General features: G+C 39.5%; 3 protein-coding genes across 3 annotated transcripts in view; 2 read left to right on the top strand and 1 right to left on the bottom strand.

Annotated features, from left to right (window-relative positions):
* The window catches only part of LOC104926596 (programmed cell death protein 10), a 14,376-nt gene extending 9,449 nt beyond the window's left edge, over positions 1-4,927 (bottom strand). Inside the window, exons 1-3 of the mRNA XM_027275091.1 lie at positions 4,776-4,927; positions 1,678-1,932; positions 1,253-1,306 (exon numbers count right to left, since the gene is read on the bottom strand). Coding sequence (XP_027130892.1) covers positions 1,253-1,306; positions 1,678-1,767 — 144 coding nt within the window. The 5' untranslated portion in view covers positions 1,768-1,932; positions 4,776-4,927. The remainder of the gene's footprint in view (positions 1-1,252; positions 1,307-1,677; positions 1,933-4,775) is intronic.
* A 4,007-nt stretch (positions 4,928-8,934) lies between these two features.
* LOC104926597 (inositol-3-phosphate synthase 1-A) lies at positions 8,935-16,695 on the top strand. Its single transcript, XM_010740482.3, has 11 exons — positions 8,935-9,166; positions 10,951-11,075; positions 11,164-11,325; positions 11,944-12,073; positions 12,358-12,551; positions 12,673-12,822; positions 13,418-13,633; positions 14,006-14,170; positions 14,255-14,368; positions 15,465-15,682; positions 15,821-16,695. The coding sequence occupies exons 2-11, from the start codon at positions 10,962-10,964 to the stop codon at positions 16,014-16,016; spliced, it is 1,659 nt and encodes a 552-aa protein (XP_010738784.2). The 5' UTR covers positions 8,935-9,166; positions 10,951-10,961; the 3' UTR covers positions 16,017-16,695.
* A 1,124-nt stretch (positions 16,696-17,819) lies between these two features.
* On the top strand, positions 17,820-20,758 carry tpgs1 (tubulin polyglutamylase complex subunit 1). Its single transcript, XM_019277462.2, has 2 exons — positions 17,820-18,526; positions 19,539-20,758. The coding sequence occupies exons 1-2, from the start codon at positions 18,183-18,185 to the stop codon at positions 20,188-20,190; spliced, it is 996 nt and encodes a 331-aa protein (XP_019133007.1). The 5' UTR covers positions 17,820-18,182; the 3' UTR covers positions 20,191-20,758.
* The last annotated feature ends 2,930 nt before the right edge of the window (positions 20,759-23,688 follow it).

Here is a 23,688-nt window from a genome sequence, read left to right as displayed (position 1 = left end):
AGGATCAAGACAGCGAAAACTACAATCAGGCATCACTTGTAAAAATCACACCAATGGTTTGAATATCACCTTTGATGTCATAAAGACAGCAGCTCAGTTCATTTCTAAGTTATCTTTCATGTAACTGGGGGTGCTCCAGCTCAAGCATCAGATAAACTGAAGCTAATAGTCTTTATTGGTCTGAGTAATAACAATAATCAGATGAAATAAACTAATCAAAAACAGTTTACATGATGTCACACTCTTGATGAAAAAAGGTCAACATCCAAAAGTTTAAAATCTATCAACAGGTCACAGTCTTAGGATGGAGAATTACTGATTATTTTTATTTATTATTTTGACAATATGCCAGTAACCGTGTGCCTTACTGTAACTCTTACAACTAAAAATATGCTGTTCTAAAAAAAAAAAAAAAGAGAGGATAAATCATGGAAAGAAATCAAAAACTTTTGGATGAGTCAATAATTATTGTCTATTGTCCACCTGTGGGACAGAACTAGCTATGAAAATAAATCCCCACATGTAATAAACTGTAGTTGATGACTTCAACATTACACAGAAATAATGCGGCTATTACCAGTTGTCACAGCACGATCAAAATGTGCGAAAGATTTGTAGCTAATAATGGATCAAATGTTTATTTTGGCGACTATGGAGTGTATATTAAGTCTTTATCTGTACTCATGGTGTGAGCAGACTCTGGACCTGCCACTACCCGTCAAAGGACCAGGGCAGTGGTGAAGCCTACGTGACACCGATACAGGAAATTACTCTATGTGCACTGTCTCCTTTCTGAACTCCTTTTCCTTTTCTCCGATGTCATCCCGGCACTGGAAAGTTACAGCGTCGAGCTGAGTACACATGTTCCTGTCAGTGTTTGAGAAGGGAGCTAAACTTTTAAGCAGAATGTTGGTTTAAAGGATTAAAAATGTAAATATGGGGGTGTTGTTTAGCTCAGTTGGTGGAGCATCCGCCCCGTGTAAAAAGGCTCAGTCCTTGTCACGGCAGCACAGGGTTCGAATCCGACCTGTGGCTCTTTCCTGCATGTCATTTCCCATCTTTCTCCCCCTACATTTCCTGTCACTCTTCAAGCTGTCTCTGTCAAATAAAGCTCAAAAAATGTACATATGGTTACAATGTGTTCTTTAAAATACAAATTCAGGGACTGAAACACAACCTGGATGTAAACCGAACTCATGACAGAAAGTTGTGGCGGGGTGATAGCTGTGCTGTTTCCATGCATAGTCCCTACCTTTATGAAAGCTGCTCTGAGCGTCTGAGCTGCTGATAGGTTGATCCTCTCCAACTAGTGAAAAAACAAAAGTAGAGAAAACAGAAATTATCACAGCCATGTGCCAACATGTGTCGTCTACGCAACAACTTGCAGAGGTTTGAAAATGAAACTGGAATATTTAAGGTACCTCATTTCTAGCATTTAGTTGCACTTTTGGCCATCACAAAAACACATTTTTATTAGTCTGATACAAATTTAAAATCATAGTTTCTGCCAAAATTACAGACAAACTGGCCTCATGCCCTGTGTAATGGTACATTGATTATTTATGATTAAAATATCGTCATCTTCTGGTGATTAAAAGGTAAAACGTATACTGTATGAATATGATTTAACAGATTACTGATGGAAAATGTACGTGCTGACAGCAGTGGATGTTTTACCTCATTGAAAACTGGGTACATCACGGCGTACAGCGTCATGGACACCATGGAGTTTGTCTCCGCTTCATTCTTCATCTCCTCCATTGTCATCCTCCAGGGAGGAGCAGCTCTTGGTGAAAAGGTGAGGAGGAAACTGCAGCTCACACACACACACGCACACACACACACACTCTCACACACACACCCACCCACTCACTCGCCCACTCACACTCACACACACTCTGAAAACTGCACAAGCTCCAGAGTGACAAGAGCCTGGAGGGGGGACAAAAAAAATGACAAGGCAACAAGAGGGGATTAATAAAAGTTTGGTTTGGCTTCATAGATTTTCTTTTTAGATTTATGTCTTTATTGTCATTCAGCTGTACATTCACATTGTACATTTGAGCGAAGACAAGGTAATAAAAGTATAAATATGAAGTATATGAAAGATAATAGAATAAAAAATAAAAGAATAACAGAATAAGAATAAAATTGTGACTTATTTACAGAAATGTAGCAGCTAAAAACAAAAGAATATTATATGTAGCAGCAGGATGTGTCGTACAGTGAAATAGACAATATGAATAGTGCAAATTATACAAGTATTTAGGTTCTCTTATATGTTGTATGAGTAGGGATGCACAGATATAATCCACCCCATCAGTACTAGCACAGATCCTGACTTTGATCAAGTGGATCGGGTACGACAATCCACATCATAATAAAACTCAAGTGTCTCAGCTATCCGTGACACGACATGTGGCACATCGATCATCGAGCTCATATGAAAGTAAGTTAAAATATAAACTCTCAACACTCGAGCAGATGAACCTGTCTTAGCACAAACACACCTGATCAGTATTCAGCGACAAAGATAAACACAAACAAATCATGTTGTCGTCTCCTGTTCACGTCTCGTTGCAAATCTTTTTTTTCTATTTTATTTCATTTATACCTTGCAGTTATTATTTATATCATGGCCACTTACTTTTGTAATATTATTTATATTATGTACGGAAGCCCTAAAGGGTCATAACATACTTACATTGTATTCCACCCATTTTCCCGTGATAACGAGATAATTAATTTAAGCTCTGGAGAAAACAAAACGATAGTCGATAGGAGACACCTTTAGTGTGTTTTGTATTTGTTCTTGTTTTGTCTCAAAACGTTTCAAACAGTTACTGAGTTTGAAATCCAGATAGTCAGTTTTGATTTTCAGGGTATTTGTGATGACAGGCTCAGTCCGATAAAGCTGAAGCCTCGCTCGCCGTCTTCTCAGACGACGCACACTAACGTGTACATTATCTATAGCAAGGCATGAAGCCTGATGGAAGAGATATGTGATGCAGTGATCGATGTTCTCCTGCTGCTCTGACATGGCTACACTACATGATGTTTCCTGCAATGATTTAATACACCAGACTGTCGTTTTGTTTTTTCACGAATTAATTATCTCGTTATCACGAGGAAACGGGTGGAATAAAATGTACGTATGTATATCCGTAATTATGGTCACTACTCTTGCAATATTATTATTATTATTAGTATCATGGTCACTTTACATTACAATACTCTTTTTATATATCATGCCACTTTTATCCTCAGTACTTGTCTGTTTTTGAAGGTTGATGGTTTTTCGTGTTTATTGTAGGTTACAGATATTTCTGTTTTATTTATTGTGTTTTTTTGCCTTTTCTACTTTTTTCTAATTCTGTAGTGTATGCTACACTTTCCTCTGCTGCTGTAACAAGTAAATTTCTTCATGGTGGGATGAATAAAGTATATCTAACCTAAAGTTGGTCATCTTAGACTTTTATAATAAACTAATTATGTACCTGCAGCTTCATTTAGGAGCTTTTAGGAGATTTTGCCACCATGTGACCAGATTGCTTTGTCACAGTCAAACTTTCATTCACATTTAAGGAGCTGGAATCAAGTTAATTTCCACATTTTTGCTTGAAAACTGACTTAAACGATTCTTCCAAAGAGTTGGAGACTTGATTTTTTTGTCACCTTATTAACTCTTAATCGTTTTTTAAGAGATGCAATAAATAACTGATCAATCGATGAGTCCATAGCCAGATATTTTGGCATTAAAGTTACTAGTTAAGTTAATTACTCTTGCAATATTATTATTTGTATCATGGTCACTTTCTTTGCAATATTTCTCACACTATGGAATACTGTTTTTATACATCATGCCACTTTTATCCTCAGTACTGAAGGTTGATTGTTTTTCGTGTTTATTGTGTAGGTTATAGATATTTCTGTCTGTTTGTGTTTTTTTGCCTTTTCTACTTTTTTCTAATTCTGTAGTGTATGCTACACTTTCCTCTGCTGCTGTAACAAGTTAAATTTCCCCGTGGTGGTATGAATAAAGTATATTTAATCTAATGTAATACTGCAGTACATGGTGTACATACAACAAGCAGGAAGGGATGACTTGTTGATTTGTCTACCTGGTAGCAGGGGAGTGGCACTGTTACCTGTCTTGACAGTGAGACTCATAATGTGAGCAAACAGCAGCTTAAATTAAATATAATATATATAATAATGTAAATATTAAGGGAAACGAGGCATTTACAGGCAGGATCCTGTTTATATATTTCATTGTTTTGATGCATCTGAGTCTAAATTAAAGCAAGAGCACATCACTGACACATTACCGGTGAATATCTGTGTATTCGGCTCGGTTATGAATCATTTGTGGGGTTGATAACGTGTCCAAAACACAAAGATAACACAGAGAAACATGAAGTCTGTCAGCCTGACGCGGCGGCTGGCTGACTACAGGCTAAACTGACTAGCAGCTAGTCGGCTAAACCAGACGCAGGCTGGCGAAGCGGCGGCTGTACCGTCAACAGAGACGTCCTGTCCGGGTTTAAAAAGGTAACAAAGCATTAAAGTTGAGTGTTAGAGCCGCAGCTGAGCGGACACGGTGACACGGTGACACATTTACCGTGAAAAACACCGAGGCCTACGGCTAGCCTGCTAGCAGTTAGCAGCGTAGCCGCTTTAAATTCGCTCGCGAGCTTAAAAAAACAGAACCCCGCGCTCGAGGACGCGTGTGTACGTCGTGTGTGCGCGTGTTAAGCGTGTGTCCTCGTGTGTACCTTTGGTCTGGCTTGCTGCACGGGCCGGTTACTCCGTGGGTTACTCCGTGGGTTCGTCCGTTAGCCGCTGCTGTGTTTTCTTTACAACTTAAGGCGGAAGTTTTTTAGGACTGGCCTCGGCGACATCTTCCGGACCGTTGCTACGTAAAACACGCGCCCTCCAATCAGAGCGCCGCTGGGCCGTGACGTCACGCGAAATGGTTACATGACTGCGTTTCATCCATCACTCTGTTTACAAACTTGGATTGATTATAAATAATAATTTACTTAAAAGATTTGTTTAACCCCAATGGACAATTACTTAATTATGAAGACTTTCCTACACAGAAGGCATTCCCTATAAAATTTAAAGAATTTAGACAGACAGACAGACAGACAGACAGACAGACAGACAGACAGACAGACAGACAGACAGACAAATAGATAGATAGATAGATAGATAGATAGATAGATAGATAGATAGATAGATAGATAGATAGATAGATAGACAGATAGGCAGGCAGACAGAGAGACAGACAGACAGACAGATAGATAGATAGACAGACAGACAGACAGACAAATAGATAGATAGATAGATAGATAGATAGATAGATAGATAGATAGATAGATAGATAGATAGATAGATAGCCTCCTCTGTGGCTCTTCCTGAGGTTTCTTCCACATTTTTTTCCCTGTTAAAGGGTTTTTGTGGGCAAGTTTTTCCTCACTCGAACCGAGGGTCTAAGGACAGAGGGTGTCACTCCCTGTACAGATTGTAAAGCCCTCTGAGGCAAATGTACTTTGTGACTTTGGGCTATACAAATAAAATTGATTTGATTTGAATTGATTTGATAGATAGATAGATAGATAGATAGATAGATAGATAGATAGATAATACAATGTGAACAAGTATGACTGAATTCCTTATCTGTTTGTTTGTTATTTCAATAAAGTTGAAGAAAAAAATCTTGTTGTGGTAGCGTTTCTGAGGTCTGAACACAGTTTGTTGAAAAGAGAAACTATATCAGTTTAACTTTGTTTTACAAAATGTCCATTAATGTTTTCATCTCACATTCAAACTGTCAGAACTATGTACCAATAGACATATATTGGCAAATATATATAAGAGAAATAAGTATGAAACCAGGGCATGATTGATGAGGATAAGCAGTAATAAGCGCATAAGATAATAGATGGAGGGATAAGATCACATCCTCCTCTCCCCCCACTTCCTTCCATGGAGTCTAGGGGGCAATGAAGGACAGAGCTGACCTTGATTGAGTTTCATGGAGTCGCCAGTTGATTGCAGAGCACACAGAGACAGACAACCATTCACCCTCACATTCATTTAGAGCCAGCAAATAACCTGTTAACCTGCCTCTTATCTTATCTTATAATAATCAATATATCTGATACCTAATAATAACCAACAAACATGCTAAGTATTTTTTTTGGCGCATATCTGCTTTTCTTTATCTTATACAACAGTCTCTTGAATACCTCTGAGTTCTGGATCGTTGGACTGACATAACAAGCAATATGGATATACACCTTGAGCTCTGGGAGATTGTTTGACACATTTTGTGACATTTAATTCATCAAATGATCAATTCATTTATCAATAAAGGATTAACCAAAGGTTAAAGGGACACCACTCTGAAAAAAAGTTGTCCTCTGGTGATGTCGTCAGGGTTATCTCTGTATAGGCTTGGAGAGTACAGATTTAGAAACAGAAATTGAGTTCTGAAGATGTGTTTATACATGGCAGGAAGGGTCTAAGGCTGCCTTCATGTCACAAGTTATTATGACTATTTGTAAATATAGTTTACATAAAAATCCAACACATAATCACAACTGGAAAACTCTAATATATCCAACTTGGTATACAGAATAGTTTGGAAGTGTCTGAAAGGAAAACACATATATTGTTGTATGTAAGCCAAAAACATTAAACCATAATTTACTAACAGTATTATTATGTTGTCAGTGTGTGTATTCTTACCCCTCACACAACCAGTTCTTCACCATCTATCCCATGTGATATGGAGCGTTTCGGGATGTCAGCCTGTCCCCTAGTGTTGTAAAAGTGCCATAAATATAAAAGTCACTGATAGGTCTTCTAAACCTTTCACAGGTTTGGGTCTTTAGATGTCAGACAGTTGCAGTAAAGAACTTAAAGATGTCTTTTTGAGCTGAGGTAACTTGTGCAACAGCTGATATATTCAGCTGAGAAAAGTAGAAAGAGCGGATATGTTGCAACTCTAAAACAGCTTTGCTCCATCCTGCTGAACTGAGCTGCCTGATCAAATCTTTTTGCCTCTACCCAAATATATCAGACATTTTTGCATAAAATTTACAAATTAGTAAAATTCCCTAATAACATTTTTATATCTCCCTTCACAAGAGTCAAGTATCTAATTTTCTATCTTTTATTGGAGAGGAATGTAGAGGTGATTTTCCACTCTCAGTTCAGATGTCTGGTTAGTGTCACTCCAGTGGATTGTAGACGTGCAGGCTCCAGGTGAATGAAGCCTTAAGGCAATATGTCTAAGAGCATACCAGAGAAGAAAGCTTTTAGATTCAGGGGCTATGCGTGGCTTCAGTTCATGATAATAACATGACTTCCAAAGTTATTCTCCAACTAAATTATAAACCGAAGCAAAGCACTGATAACAAATATTGTTTTTTAAAAATGAGTGGGCTATCTATGTCCTTACGTGGTTACATGACCTAATTATGTGTTGTGTTTACCCTGTTCCTCTTATTAGAGTGAAACCAACAGGTAATACCTATAATTTGATTCATTTATAATTAAATAAGTGCAATTTTCCATGCATGCACACTGCACTTTAAACAATCAGTGTCTATTCTCTGTACAGTCTCTCAAACACTAAATTCTTTTATAAGGTTTTAGATTTATATATAGTATAGTTTACTGTTACTTGGCTTTTATTTTACTGTTATTGGTTTTATTTAACTGTTATTTATATAGAGTTACATTGTATTTCTTATAGGTGTATAGTGTTCAAATGTTTTTGTTTTTCTTGCTATTACTTACTATCTAACTTACCATTTGGGAGCTGCTGTAACAAACACAATTTCCCTGCAGAGATGATTAATAAAGTATTCCTGATACTGATTCAATTAACCAAGTGTTTTTAATTAGGTGTTGGTCTCTGACATCCACGAGACAATATTATTTTAATTGTTGTAATTATTATGCCTAATGTATTTTTCACCTTTTATCAGCTATAATGTTGTTTTCACTATATTTAGATACTGTACTGTACAGTATATATCCACCGTGCTGTCATGGTGATAGGTGCTCTGTCTACTAAAATAAACCTAAATGAAGTCAAGTTTGATATCCAGGGGAAATCTGTGGCCAAAGTCTGTGACCCTTAGACATCAGCAGACGCTCGGTATCTTCCTCAGGTTTGTATTTACTTTGGTCTTTATCTAAAGGAACACAAGCTCATTTAGACTGAGGTCAGCTGACTGACTGTTCACATCAAGAACACTGTTTGGCCCATGTTGATTGCCTTGTGTGTGTGTTGTGAATGATTGCCATGCATCGTGGCTCTTAGAAGTTGGGGCAACTATAAAGACGGTTCCTCTAGTGTTCTCACTCAAAGCTAAAAGTCATTGTTTCAGTGTGCTGGAGTACAGAGCTCCAGCAACAGTATTTATTTATTTTTTTATTTTGGCATTTGCATGATACTAGAATATTTCTTCATTTCAAGATGGTTGAGTTTGAGCTGGTCCGGGGGGTGTGAATGAATTTCATAACAACTGATGATTTCATGCATAAATGCTCTAATCCTGATCTGCATGTGAGACTTTCTTCTGGGTATTAACAAGTAGGATCGTTACTGTAAAAGAACAACAGAGGTGGTAGTACATGGGGGAGGTGATCATGGAAATAATGAGAATAATGATGCATATCAACACACTTTGCAGGGCATGACACATGAGGACACTCCCACAGATACGCAGTTTTTTAATAACATCAATAACTTTGCCTGATTCTTGCTTTTATTGAACTGCCTGCTGAAAGAGAGGTGGAGACCTCTCCACAAATATTTCCACATCGAACTTTCTGGTTTCTATCCCCCTGAATATATCAGCTGTTGCCACGCGCTCCTCAACATCCCCATCCTCGCGGGGTTACATAAGAGAGATGGCGCGTGCTCATTGGGTCCACGCGCCCACTTACGTCGGATGACACCGAGCTGCGCGAGTCAGTGCGAGAAGACGCAGCAGCAGGAAACAACTACCGGCACTTTGTAGACGGAATAGACTTGGAAACTTCCACTCATTCTGCCCGAGACCTGTCCGTGAGACACACCGGTACCGACTTCACTGAAAGGAAACTACTTATCTACATCTTTACTCTTCAGGCCGGGAACAAGGTGAGGGAGTTTCCGGGGTTTACTTTTTTTTTTTTGGTTCATTACGCGCGTGTCATTCATTTATTAACACGTGCGTTTCTTCGTTTATAACCTAAATTAGTCTGATTGGACTTGCTAATTATAATCTGATAGTCTGGTCAGTTTATGAGACATAACAGATAAGATGTAACTTATCTCTTCTTCCTTTTCTAACAACATGCCGGGTAGCCGGAGTGAGCTGTGACGTGTTGAGGAAATGAAACAAGGTGGAAGTGGCACTATGGGTAATAGAGTGCCATTTCCACCTTCACGATACTAAGGTTGAATGCAAGATTTCGTTTGTGGCCCTAAAAAAACAAAAAACTGCAGTGCAGTGCAGTCAACAACAAGTCGCACTAACTGCGCCACAGACTGAGGATCCTGCAGGATCATTAGATTAGATTCGACTTTATTGTCATTGCACAAAGTAACAAACACTTAATGCAACGAAATGCAGTTTAGCATCTAACCAGAGTATGAGAGTATGTACAAATGAACAAGATATATAAATAAGAATATGCTATAGGATATATACAGTATACAAATGTTATAGAATCAGAATCAGAAGTACTTTAATAATCCCAATCCCAATTTTGTTACAATACTCCAGGTATACAAACAAAAACAACATATGTTAAACAAGTAATCATCGATAAGATCCAATATATAAATAAATAAATTATATATATATATAATATATATATAATATATATATATATATTATATATATATATATATAAATAAATTAAATTAATAAATTAAAAAAAATATAAAGATAAGATCAAATATACAGTTATACACTTATCTGAACAGTTAGGTGTTGGTCATTTATTATGTCAGAGGTGCTCAGGTCACATGTAAACTGAATATTTACTGAAGGCTACAAAGACACTTCATCATCTGACGTCTAATAAATGAGAGTGAGGATAACTATGATGATGATTTGCACACAGGACAGTTTAACTAACATGCATAATTTTATATTTTCATGAGGGAAGCTTTGGGGCTTTAGATCTGTCACGTACAATGATGTTATAGCACAAGATTTCAGCAATGAGGAACGATCAGGTTACATTCATGATTGATGAATGATCATTATAAAGTTTCAGGGCATCTACGTAACCATAGTAACTCATGGTGCTAGAGGAGAGAGAGGAGAGACGCGCTGCTGCTGCCAGAAGCCGCTAAATGAAGCTGTTTTGAAGCTGATATACTGCAGACGAAGTCCAGACCGGAGGCATTATTTCTCACATGTTGACAAAACCTTACAAGCCGAGTGTCAAAATGGCAACACAGGTCTGTGTCGGAATAACACAGCATGACGCTGCGGACAATACACAGATAGACAGAGAGACAGGCAGCACCGTGCAGCTTCTTCAGACTATCAGGAGGAAAGCGACAGATATGAATCTGTAGGTTGATGGACGTGTGGCGTACTATTGCATATTCATAAGAATGGTCAGAAATAAAGCCACTGTTCATGCACTTTATTCATTAATTAACACTTAACACCATCTTGTTAAATGTCCAAAACAAAAACTAAAAAGTTAATAAATGACAATAAAATGATGAACGTAACACAGTCTGTGGCACTGTAAAATGTAAATGTACTTTATTTTATTATCTGTCTGTTTGTACCTTTTGTACCCTGCATGCTAAAATGTGCAATAAAGAAATTTAAAGCCAAAAAGTGACATTTTTCACACACACACACGCACGCACACAGAAAGAAGCTGAACATAAATCTTCTTTGTTGCTCTTTGCAGACTCTGCAGCCATGTCTTCAAACATTCATATCAACAGCCCAAATGTCAAGTACACAGACACGCACATAACGGCTCAGTATTCCTACCAGACAGCATCGGTGCACAGAGAGGGGAACAACATCACGGTAAGAGGTCCTTTCTTACATTTCTATGTGCGCACATGCATCTGGATGTGTCATATGTACAGTCATTTTGCTCTACATGTCGAAACAGGTGACCCCCCGCGCCACCGAGATGACGTTCCGCACCAAGAGGCACGTACCCCGGCTGGGTGTGATGCTGGTGGGCTGGGGAGGCAACAACGGGACCACGGTCACAGCAGCTGTACTGGCCAACAAGCTGGGTCTCACCTGGAGAACTAAGACCGGGCTGAAGGTGAGTGGAGTGACACAAACGTACCTGTACACGTGCAGACATGGAATCGGCTGCTGGGTTATGTTCATGTCAGCACAAGTGTGGGGGAAAAAAAACGACCTGGAATTTGACACGTTTGAAATTCTGCAAGCTGAATTCCATACTGTACTAAAAATGAATGCAAGCTGACTGCTTGGTAGGAAGAAAAAACAAAGATATAATGATTTTCTCAAGCGGCTAAAACATGCAAAACAACACAGTGATTCTTCCTTCACAGTGCCAAGAAAGTTCTATATGGTTCATGAACTCTTTTTAACCAGAGTATAATGGACTGTGAAAACCTGAGGCAGAACCTTCTTGTTCTATTTTATAATTATAGCTAACTGTATGTCCCCTGATGTGGTGCTAGAGACTCGTTATAAGCTGGTTCTGCTGACATGTTCAGTAGAGTGTTAAGGGCTTAACTAACTGTCTGGACTTGAGGATTTCCCCTTATATGGGTATATATTTTTACCTCTCTGAGGTGGTTCCTGTGACTTCCATTATAATAAATCTTGGTACAAAAATAGTCCTTATAGGAAATGAAATCACAGTGTTTGTCTCTCTTTTCTCTTCTGTCTCTCTCTCACATTCCCACAGAAAGCAAATTACTACGGCTCCCTCCTGCAGGCGTCTACTGTTTGTCTGGGATCAGGGCTTGAGGGCGAGGTCAACGTGCCCTTCCGTGACCTCCTACCCATGGTGCACCCTAATGATATCATCTTTGACGGTACGGACAATTTGCAGTCAGTCTCCTCAAGATCTGGAGTGTGTGTATGTCAGAGGACAAGATAGGGAAATGTGACCTCAGGGCAGCTACATAGGCTCTTCATAAGGTGAAGATGAAGATGTGCTTTTATGGTGTTCTCTAACACAACTTAATCCGTTACTTCATACGGCAAGAGCGTTAACAGGCAGCCCATTTATAGAGCTGCTACAGTCGGTCATAAGCTCTGGAAGATCTAAGGAATCCAGCACATTTTTTAAATTTTGGGAGTGTGTTTGTGTTTTTAGGCTGGGATATCTCCGCAATGGATCTTGGCAGCGCGATGGAGAGAGCTCAGGTGTTTGACTGGTCGTTACAAGAGCAACTGCGACCATACATGAGCCGCATGAAACCCAGACCGTCCATCTATATCCCAGAATTCATCGCTGCAAACCAAGAGAGTCGGGCAGACAACGTCCTCACCGGGACCATGGCAGAGCAGGTAATGCTGGGCCTTCTGACCCGGCGGATTCATCAGCGGTGAAGTCTCGCTTCTCGCTCCACGATTGTGTCGCGTCATATGTCATTTTTAATCTGACTCAAAGAGTAAAACGTTCTTCCAGGTGGAGCAGATCAGAGCTGACATAAGGGAGTTCCGTCAGTCGAGTGGTGTTGACAAAGTCATCGTTCTGTGGACCGCCAACACTGAGCGTTTCTGTGATATCATACCAGGGGTCAATGACAGTGCAAAGAACCTGCTAGCTGCAATCCAGGTGAGAGCAGAAGTTTGGTTTGATTCTTGTGAAGTGCAAGAACTAAAGGCACAGACTCTCAAGTTGTTTCCAGAAGAGATCCGATATGAAAGGCTTTAACTCTGTCCTTGAAAAGAACCTAAATTGTGTTGGTGGTCATGAATCACCCACCCACCTTTAATTTCTTCCTAGTGCAGAGGACCAAACAGTAATCCTCTACTACATTTAGTGATTAATAAAGCTTAGAGGATGAAAAGATTAGCTCTGCTAACGCTTTACTCTGGATGAAATGCCGTAATGAGCAGCTATTCCTTTTTTCTATCAGATCAGTGGGAGAAAATTATGATTTGCCCCTCATGGATGAGTTCTTATTTTATCTCCTGTCTTCAGAATACTTGTACTGCTGTCAGCAACGATAATAGTCTATTTCACAGACTTATGATCTTCAGCAAATAGCTCAATTTCAGATAGGCATGAAGTCGACAATAGAGTTGTGCTACAGAGATGATCTCAGGGGAAATAAAGCCTTGTGAGTCAAGCCTGCTTCTTGTTGTAATACGATGATACACACAGTCAGTCATTATCTCTTCTTCTTTTTTCTTTTTTCATCCATCAGGCCGGAGCAGAGGTTTCTCCCTCCACTCTGTTTGCAGTCGCCAGTATACTTGAGGGCTGCGCTTTCCTGAACGGCTCCCCACAGAACACCTTTGTACCGGGAGCCATAGAGCTGGCCATGCAGACAGGGGTATTCATTGGGGGAGATGACTTCAAGTCGGGTCAGACCAAGATCAAATCAGTGCTGGTGGACTTTCTTGTCAGTGCAGGTATCAAGGTGAGAGAAAAAAAGATGCAAGTAAAGAAGTGAAGACTGACTACTAAAATGGTTCTAATATCCAAGAAGAAGCCAAGAAGATGTTTCATATCTAGGGCCAAAAAGTGATGATTGTACTAGAAGATCATATTTATATCCTCTAGTACTTTTTTTATCTTCCCTATAGTTGTTCTTGTTTGTCATGCAGCAAAACACCAAGATAAAACTCCTTGTATGTGTTTCCCCAAAGGGAAGACGCTCGCTTCAGAAAGCGCAGTGATGCGATTGTCCTACCAGATGATATGAAAATAACATGACAGCTACAAACTCACAGTGCCATGTTTTTTCCAAACAAAGAGATTTTAATATGTAACTCTCCCCCTCAATCGACAGCCGACCTCCATTGTCAGCTACAACCACCTTGGCAACAACGACGGAAAGAACCTGTCGGCTCCGCAGCAGTTCCGCTCCAAAGAGATCTCCAAGAGCAACGTGGTGGACGACATGGTCCAATCAAACCCCATATTGTACCAGCCCGGTGAAAAACCTGACCACTGTGTGAGTGACACAGACACAGATTCCACACGGATGTTTAAAAACGAAGTGATCAGACTTAATAACTGCCTCTGCGTGTAATTTCAGGTGGTGATTAAGTACGTCCCCTATGTGGGAGACAGCAAGCGTGCCATGGATGAATACACTTCTGAAATAATGATGGGAGGGACCAACACCATTGCACTGCACAACACCTGTGAGGTTAGTGTTCAACAGTGTGAGAGTCCAAACTGCATCAGCGCTGGTTTGTCTTCATCTGACTGGAGTTGTGGAGGAGTCGGAGGCTCGGGAGTGCCAGAGCTTTATTGTTAATCCTTCTTAATGAGTCTTGGAGCTCATTTAAAGAGACATCTTCAGGTCGTTGACATAGTCTCATGTTTCACTAGCCTAGCTGCTTTAACCATCCCACCACCAGTCCCACACACAAAATGTGTCCTGCTTATGTTTACACCCTGAAGACGTGTCAAACTACATTCATTAGGATGAAGAAATTACAAAACGCATTATTTGTTTTTGAAAAATGTAGCCAATTAAAGCTTTTATTAAATAGACCTAGAGCTACTACGTGGCGTATTTGCCATGAATGTACTCAAGAGCAAGATCAGGATTGTTTCATTTTAATCTGCCATCACATAAATATAATGCCTTTAAGAAAAAAAACAATTATTTTGTGTATTCCAGATGTACTGTATGAAGTGAAACTTCGATATTATTCAACCAAGATCATTTTTACCCATATTTTTGTGTCTAAATGACCAAATGGTGTCGTATTGAGCGAGAGTGCTGTAGCTGACAGTCGTGAAACAGGCTGCAATGTGTAATCCTTTTAGGTAAAGTTTGAACTAACGTGTTTAAAAACACCATAAAAGTCTCACATTAATTAATTTTTTTTTACAGTGGTAGTCTGGTGGCTTTTTACAGTGTGAAATAACAGTTGCTTCTAGTTAAATATAAAGGATCTTACTCTTTCATAAAAGGGGTCTGTCTCTGTAGAGATCCCTTCCGGAGTTTTGTTGTCAGACACGTTATTAGAACAATCTGAGCCTGCCTGATTAGACAGCTGCCAGCTGCAGCATTCTCGTTCAGCTGTTGCTGGCACCTAGATCCGACAACAATGAAAACACTTGAAATTTGTTGAATATAAAAATATCTCATTTGGCAAACGTTTGTTGTAGCTGCTATAATTCCTGCAAGGGACTACAGTAATCTACGAGTTCTATGTATTAATACATGTTTTAAATCATTCCCTTTCCTCTCCTATGACCTCATTATACTCATCTTTGTGTCTTTGCAACAGGACTCTCTACTAGCCAGCCCAATAATCTTGGACCTGGTGATCCTGACGGAGCTTTGCCAGCGTGTGACTATCAGACCCGAGGGGGAAGAGGACTTCCAGTCCTTCCACAGTGTCTTAGCACTGCTTTCCTTCCTCTGCAAGGCCCCCCTTGTCCCATCAGGCACCCCGGTCATCAACGCTTTCTTCCGCCAGAGGGCCTGCATAGAAAACATCATGAGGTATGGACAAGGCTGTGATTTGAATTACCCCAAAGGTGGAAATATACAAATAAAAGTAGAATTATGATTAACAGGTATAAAAATTCTTGTGTTTCATCAGTGAGAGAAATTCAAATCAGTCTCCGTTGTCTCTTTCAGAGCGTGCCTTGGCCTTCCTCCTCAGAACCACATGATGCTGGAGCACAAGCTGCAGAGAGATTTTCTGCCTGTACCTACGACTTACACCAACGGGAAAGTGACTTCTTTGGAAAAAGTTGCCCTCACCAACGGGAAGCATATACCTCTAACAAATGGCTTCGGTGCCCATGTCGATGACGCAGCACATGCAATATAATTGCACATACAACACTACAGCCCAAGATAGAACTGAAACTTAACAAAAGACCAAAGGCCCTCATTGATTAAGCTATCATTGTGAAACAACAACACTGGATTGCAGAGTAATCTTGACATTTGTGGAATATGCATTTAAAGTTATAGATATTTAGCCAGTATTGGCCTATAGAAACACACATTCAGGTCTCACCATGTCCATAAACATGCAGGTATGTCTCCTGTACCTACTGAGTGTCCACACAGCACAACAAAGTTCGAAGCAGCTATTTTGTTTAAATATATATTCACTGTTTTTTTTTAACTTGAGAATGAACCACGCATTGAAAGTTTTAAAAAGTAAATACAGCTTTTTAGTTTTCTTCATAGTGCTCGTATCTTTATTTATTTCTGTGTGTCGTGTACGGTATAGTTCCTAGAAATAGGTCCATATGTTTAACAAACAAATGTGATATTGATCCTGCAGCTGTGAAACTGATGAAACGCTGTATTTATTGTTTGAATCGACTGTACGTTCACTTAATTAATGAGAGGGACATCTTTATTACAACACTGTATTTTGTCTTACTGTGTGTCACTGCCTTCCATATGTCTCCGTGTGAATCTATATGAATGTTGTATTGACTATTTTATTAAAGAGTAACATGGGCTGTTTATATACAATAAACATTTCAACATTGTTTTAAACATCTGGCGCATTCATTTACAGTATTAACAGTAGTGGTGCAGCTGTGAATACAAGTGATTAAATATAGTTAATAGTAATAAACAGCTAGATATGAATATATAGTATATGAGTACACTAGATATTTACAGTAGGACAGTATCAGGAGATACCACGTAATACACATGGTGTTATAAAAGTTTGATTTCAAAATGTCCAGCTGAATAACTTTATTTCACTTTATTTTTAAAATGTTTTACTACACAGCAAATCAGAGACAGATAGTAGCATCATCACAGTCCATGGTCAGGTTTCATGCGGCCCACAGCTTCACTTTTATAATGTATTAATTATGGCCTGCTAGGGCAGAATTTGGCATTTTTTGGTTGACATAACGAAGAATTCGAACCTCTAAGGACATAACTGCTGCTGTTATATATCTGTTGTATGTAGATGTGACACAAAATATCACTTTCTGAATGATCTTGTGAAAGAGTCATGTTTAAAATGAACACAAGGTGAAGATTTGTGTCAACTTCATTCAAGTTTAGTTTAGTGTTAAATACAATTTATTCATTTTGAACATGACTTATTATGAGTAATGCACAGTCTGTTAACATTTAGGCTTAAAACGTATCACTCTTTCTCTTGTCTTTCACAAGATCATTCAGAAAGTAATATTTTGTGTCACATCTACATACAACAGATATATAACACCAGCAGTTATGTCCTTAGAGGTTCAAATTCTTCGCTGTCAACCAAAAAAAAAAGAAGCCAAATCTGCCAGCCATACAGTATCTGACAATCCTAGCAGGCCATAATTAATACATTATGAAATCTGACCGTGGACTGTGATGATGCTACTATCTGTTCCTGATTTGCTGTGTAGTAAAACATTAAAAAATAAAAGTGAAATAAAGTTATTCAGCTGGACATTTTGAAATCAAACTTTTATAACACCATGTGTGTATTACGTGGTATCTCCTGATACTGTCCTCATATACTATATGTTCATATCTAGCTGTTTATTACTATTAACTATATTTAATCACTTGTATTCACAGCTGCACCACTACTGTTAATACTGTAAATGAATGCGGCAAAACAATGTTGAAATGTTTATTGTATATAAACAGCCCATGTTACTCTTTAATAAAATAGTCAATACAACATTCATATAGATTCACATTGTCACATCAGGCCCTGTCAGAGACAAATTAGATTAATGAATAGAAGTGTAACTCTTAGTGTCCCAGCAGTAGATGTGTGCTCAGGGACCTCCCCATCATTTGTTACGCCCCTGCTCTGCGTCCTTAGCAACCAGCCCGACAGAGGTGATGATCTTTTGTTTTCAGCCGCTGCACGTTTTCTTGTGACATTCATCACCGACATAAACCGACATAAACCGACATAAACCGGGCCCCGTTTCCTGCGTCTCATCGTTAAATCACTTCCGCTGCTGCCGCTGCGCCGCACCGCGTCATCGGTCATCGGTCATCGGTAATGGCGGACAAGGAGAAGCGCCGGTCCGGGACCACTCCTACTCCTCCGGGGATGCCCGAGAGCAAAGCCACCAAGTCGGACAGCGACAGGGAGTTTCTGTCGCAGGTCGGGGTGGGTGAGCTTCTCCGCGGCGCTATCCTGAAGATGATCGAGGCCAGATCGGACGATCCCATCGGGTTCCTGGCGGATCACTTCTGTCACCTCGCCTCCGTGACGGAGACCGGCACAGCTGGATGCAGCGACGGGGATCAGCTGAACAACGGCCCGCTGAGCGCAGGGGCGCAGGAGCAGCAGCACCTCAACCGGGCGCTGTGGCACCTGCGGCTGGCGCATCACTCCCAGAGGTCTGGGCAAACATTATATAGAAAAATTATACATTATGTTATTATAATATTATTCTCATAGAAGCAATGACCAAACCTCATATATATATTCTCACTGTGCTGACCCAGACATTTAAATAATTCAGCTGGTCATGCTTTGGCACCCCTGGATGTCTGGTAGACTCCAGACTGACTGTCTCTCTTGTGCTTTTGTACCCTCTAAAAACAACAGGAGTGATATAACACGAGTTATATAATATAGTAATATAATTATGGTCTGTAATTAAGATGAAACATGGGTGTTCATGCTGTCATTATACAGGCAATTCTGTGTTTTTTATTTTTTATTTTATTTCAAGCACCTTTTGGACACCCAAGGTCACGTCACAAATTAAACAGAAAAGATAAAAAGTATTAAAATAAAAGCAGTCAGATGTCTAAATAAAAACAAATAAATAAATAATAGATTACAATAAAGAAAATGGTTTAAAACAGAAAAAAAGAAAAAAAAAGACAGACAGCAGTGATGATAGACTGCAACACCAGCTGAAAGAATTATGTATTATTAATAGTTAATAAATCAGTAATGTTTGATAAAACTGTTAAAAGTCATTAATAGGAATGATATTTGGGTTGCCAGGTTGTGGTTTGTGTTTATCTTTGTTTATTTTATCCCTTTAATTAATCAGAAGAACTGCAGGGCATGTGGACTAAAATTAGTTTATTAACATTTTATTCATTATTACAACTATAGACTTTAATTGTTTTAAGAACCTTTGACTGCTTGACTTTATTGCTAATCATTCAACAACCTGGCAACCCAGAATTTGATCGAATAGATGTCCCATGATAGATCTATGTAAATAATTCCTTCACCATTAATAAAGCTATTAGTTTCCTACTTTCTAAACCTGTTTAAGGACGACAAGAACATATTTTCTCAGTTACCTGGTGAGGTACACAGCTGTACAAGTCTTATTTGCCCAGGTTTTGAGATTTCAGACAATGTTTTCGCTTTCTTTTTTTCCCCAAGATCTGCCTTCAGCAACAACGTCCGTGTGGCCTACGACCTTTTGAACCTTACCGGGCCCCGTCGACGTCAAGGTGAGGTTTCTGAAGGCCCCGATGGCTCCTGCATCGACACCCCGACAGGAGGAGGAGGAGTGAGAGGGGGCCTGTACACACAGACTCTGCAGTGCCTGTGCAGTGAGGGTGGAGTCCCTGCCTCCACCTCTGCCCCTCTCCTACAACGCCTCCATTGCCAAGACCACGAGGCCGTCCCCCATGATGTCTTCCGCCACGGCGTGCTCACGTGTGCGGTTTTCTCGGACTACATCCGGCAGGCTCAGAGGCTTTACGCTGAAGTGTGCTGCCCGGACGAGGGGCCTGCCTCGCGGGCACTGTGCCTGGCTGTACTGGGGACCTTGAAGGAAGCCTTGGAGACATCTCAAGGCTGTGATGCAAACTGCTGTGCTAATGCTAATAATCCTAAAGCTAATTCTTGTCTGGAGGCTAGTGCAAAGGGTATACGCTACCTGGAGGCCAGTGCCAAGATCTCTCCATATAAGCTAGCTCAGGCCATAGCTGGAGCACAGACACGGGGCCCGGGCGGTGATATGGATGCAAAGGAGTTTGAGAACGCAGCAGCAGAGCTCTTTATCACTCGGGTCAAAGTTGTGTCCTAGGTCTCTTGTATGTCTCATAATTTAGAGCGTGTACCTTCTCTAACCTCTAACCTACTGTTGCCTAAAGCTACTAAACACCTAAAACACAGACACACACTTTTTTTGGAAGATTAACATATTGCTTGATGTCTGTCATCTGCAGCGAGCAGCCACTGTGCATTATGAAGGACAATCAGTTCCCTTCATGGACTAAATGTATTCCTTGAGATCTGTGTTGACCTTGTCTGTTTCCATTATTGTTTAGTCTTTGCCATGAAATGCACACAGATTAGAAAGTAACATCTAATGCACCCCAAACAACAACAGTCCTGTAATGAACACTCCTTTCTTTGACATAAAGATACAAGATAAAAAGTTCTGTTTAAGTGTTTACGTGATTTCCCTAAACCCAAACAGGTTAAGCATATTTTAAACTGACCTTTCACGTGTTATTCTTCCACTGAACCTGAATTAATTGTTCACTGTGGTTGGATTCAAGGATAAAAATCAGTTACAGATATAAATGAAGTGTAGGCAGTATGAATCTTTAATATAAGGGTGAGAACTTATTGCATTTTTGTTGGATGAGGAACAAACTATTCTGGGAACGTGCTGCGTGTAAAAAGCACGACATATCTGTTGGTTCTTATAACTGGTCACATTATTGTAAAATCAGGAGAATTTAGATCAAGATCTTTAATATAAGAGTGAGAAGTTTTTGCTTTTTTGTCATATGATGGACAAACTATCATTGATGACAGTGATGTTACAATCTGAAACTGAATTAAATAGCAAAAAATACCAATTTCTACATAATGTCCTTTTGGGTTACATTTTTATTTCCAAATGCAAAAACAAAAACATGAAGGTAACAAATCTAAAAAAGAAAAAATGGAATTTTTCCTTTTATTTTCCAATATTGTATAATATTGTATTGTGGTATACTGTAGTGACTTCCCAATTGATCCCAGATACTAATAAGATATAACCGTCTACTGTTAAGTCATGATCAGTGTACAGTGTATTGGTGTAGAATGGATTAATGACTGGCACTGTCTCTGTTGCACTAACTTGATGTTTGGCTGTAGACAAAGTGGTCAACTTGCTACTTTTTACAGTCATAACAAATACACATGTACAGCCGTCCATACAGTAATTATGACAGAGGTATTTCACTGTGACAAAAGTACCAATTTCTACAAAATGACGCTTTAATTATTAATTAAGGATTCATTAGATTAGAAATATTTTCCTCAACATTTCCTACAACACAAACAAAAACAAATGCTCTGTGTTGTAAAGTCTAAAGAAAAATGCTGAGAAAAGGTGAACAGGTGAGTCATATAAAGATACAGTACAGTTCTCTAGAGCAAGAACATCAGCTATAGAGACCAGGTTGTAAACATGTTTATTCTGCTGTTTGATCAACAAGCTGTATATTTATTATGTTGCTGCTATGATATTGTTAGTAGCATTAATTATTCATAACAATAACAATAACATATACCATAGCTACCATTGAGCATAACTACATCATGTCATCTTCCTTGGCATGGACGGATCATGGTAGAGCAGTGTTTTTTCCATAATTTTCAGAGGCACATTGCAGGTATGCTTAACCTGCTGCGTGGTTGAAAACTACACTTGAACTCATTTTTCTCCATACTGGGGCAACTGGCAACTTGTGTATGAACTGGCTGTGAGTGAAGCCAGCGCAGAAAAGCCAAAAATGCACTTCCTCAAACATCCACTTGAGGCTGGCTACAAAATGAGTCAACTTCACAGCAGAAATAAACATGTTTACAGCCTGGTACAAAAAAACTAATTTGGTCACTATACCTAATTTCCCCATTCATAGACAACTGTACTAGTTCTTAAAACTCACCCATTCACATTATATTAAGGCTTTGATTGACAGGTGGGTGTCATCACAGGTGGCTTGTTTTGAGCAACCAGGTTCCACATCAGCCCCCACCCATGCTCTATGCCATTGCCCGTTTTTAGATTAGCCAGGAGTCTCAATCTTGTTTTTGCACCACGCGATAGTGGTTATAATGTGAAATGGCAATAATACTTTAATTCAGGGTTTCTCAATCGTTTTTCCAGGGACCCCCTCTAATCCTCATGCAGATAAAAAAAATGTTTACTGCCAAGTGCAGTTCAGTCCCGAGCAAAGTAACAGATTTAGTGGTGCGACACAATCATTTCAGGAGTTTTAATGTCCTAAGCCTAAGTAAGTGAGCGTCATTGGCTCAGATTTATTATTTTTTTTCTCCATCATAGTTTAGCACTTTTTAAACGATGCCCATAAGTTTATTAATTTATTCCTAGCCTATGGCTCGCAGACCCCAGTTTGAGAATCGTGGCTAATTAAAGGAGGTGTACTGTAATGTCGATTAGAGCATGTTCCAAATGTCTGGTTGACCAATCAGATTGCTTCGTTGGATCTACTTGTATAATTGTAACGTCATCCATTTTAGAAATGCGATAAAACACATTTCACTATGATGATGACATGTGACAGTTAGACAAGAACAAGAACAATAAACAAACACGTTGAACGAACAAATGGATCACAGTCCATAGTAGCAACAGGTTCCAATTGCTTAATGGGCCATTAAGGACACCATCATAACAACAACAAGCGTCATGGCAACAAGTCCACAACAAGTCACATGGCAACAAATATCAAAGGGTCATAGCTGGAAGGGCGGAGCCTAGAAGCCAAATTCATTTCCATTCCAGGATCAGTGAGACACTGCCAGAGTTCAGCTGAGACACAAATTTCTGTCACAGTTGAATACGTTACCAATAATTCAAGAAACAGAACACAGAGAACAAACAACCAGCAGGAGAAAATGGTGGACAACATGGATTACAATTTCCGAGCTGAATACTTACTGACCGCAACCTGGAAAAATGGACACAGATGAACTTTGGTGATGAAACCTTGAGGCTCACCCATCGACCTAACAACAGGAGTTCATAAATATGAATAAGGAGTCACTAAAAGCTATTTAGATAGTCCAAGTTTTCTGTATTTGATTTTTTTAGATCAGCAGCGAGTTAAAAAGTGGAATCCGAACTTAAATAAATACCAACTTAACGAAACTAAGGCAATGGAAAAACTGTCTTTGAAGGAACTGACGATCTAAAACCACATTAGAGGATCAGTCAGTGTTGCTGCAAAGCTCAGCATGAGCTTGAGCAGCAGACTTCTAATGAAAACAACCAGTTAAAGACAGAGAACAAGGCTCTTGAAGATGCTTTGGCAATTGTGAGAAATAGAGTTGCAGACCTGGAAGAGAAACTGCTGCTTCAACACAAAATGGAGGAAGCGGAGAGAACTTTCAAAATCTCACGCTTACCCAAGCTGAAACTAGGAGATTACCTCTCTGCCCTGAAAAAGGCAGAGGGTCTCCTCAAACTCAGCTCCTCGGCCTCGAGGAAAAGAATCGACTGTAGCAGAGACTCAGAGTCGAAGTCTGTCCTTGTTGCGCACTTGAAGAGCAGACCAGA

This window comes from Larimichthys crocea, chromosome XXIV (assembly GCF_000972845.2).
Source record: "Larimichthys crocea isolate SSNF chromosome XXIV, L_crocea_2.0, whole genome shotgun sequence".
Taxonomy (NCBI): Eukaryota; Metazoa; Chordata; class Actinopteri; family Sciaenidae; genus Larimichthys; species Larimichthys crocea.
The sequence above is the reverse complement of the archived record's forward strand: the minus strand, read 5'-3'. Positions and strand labels throughout refer to the sequence as shown.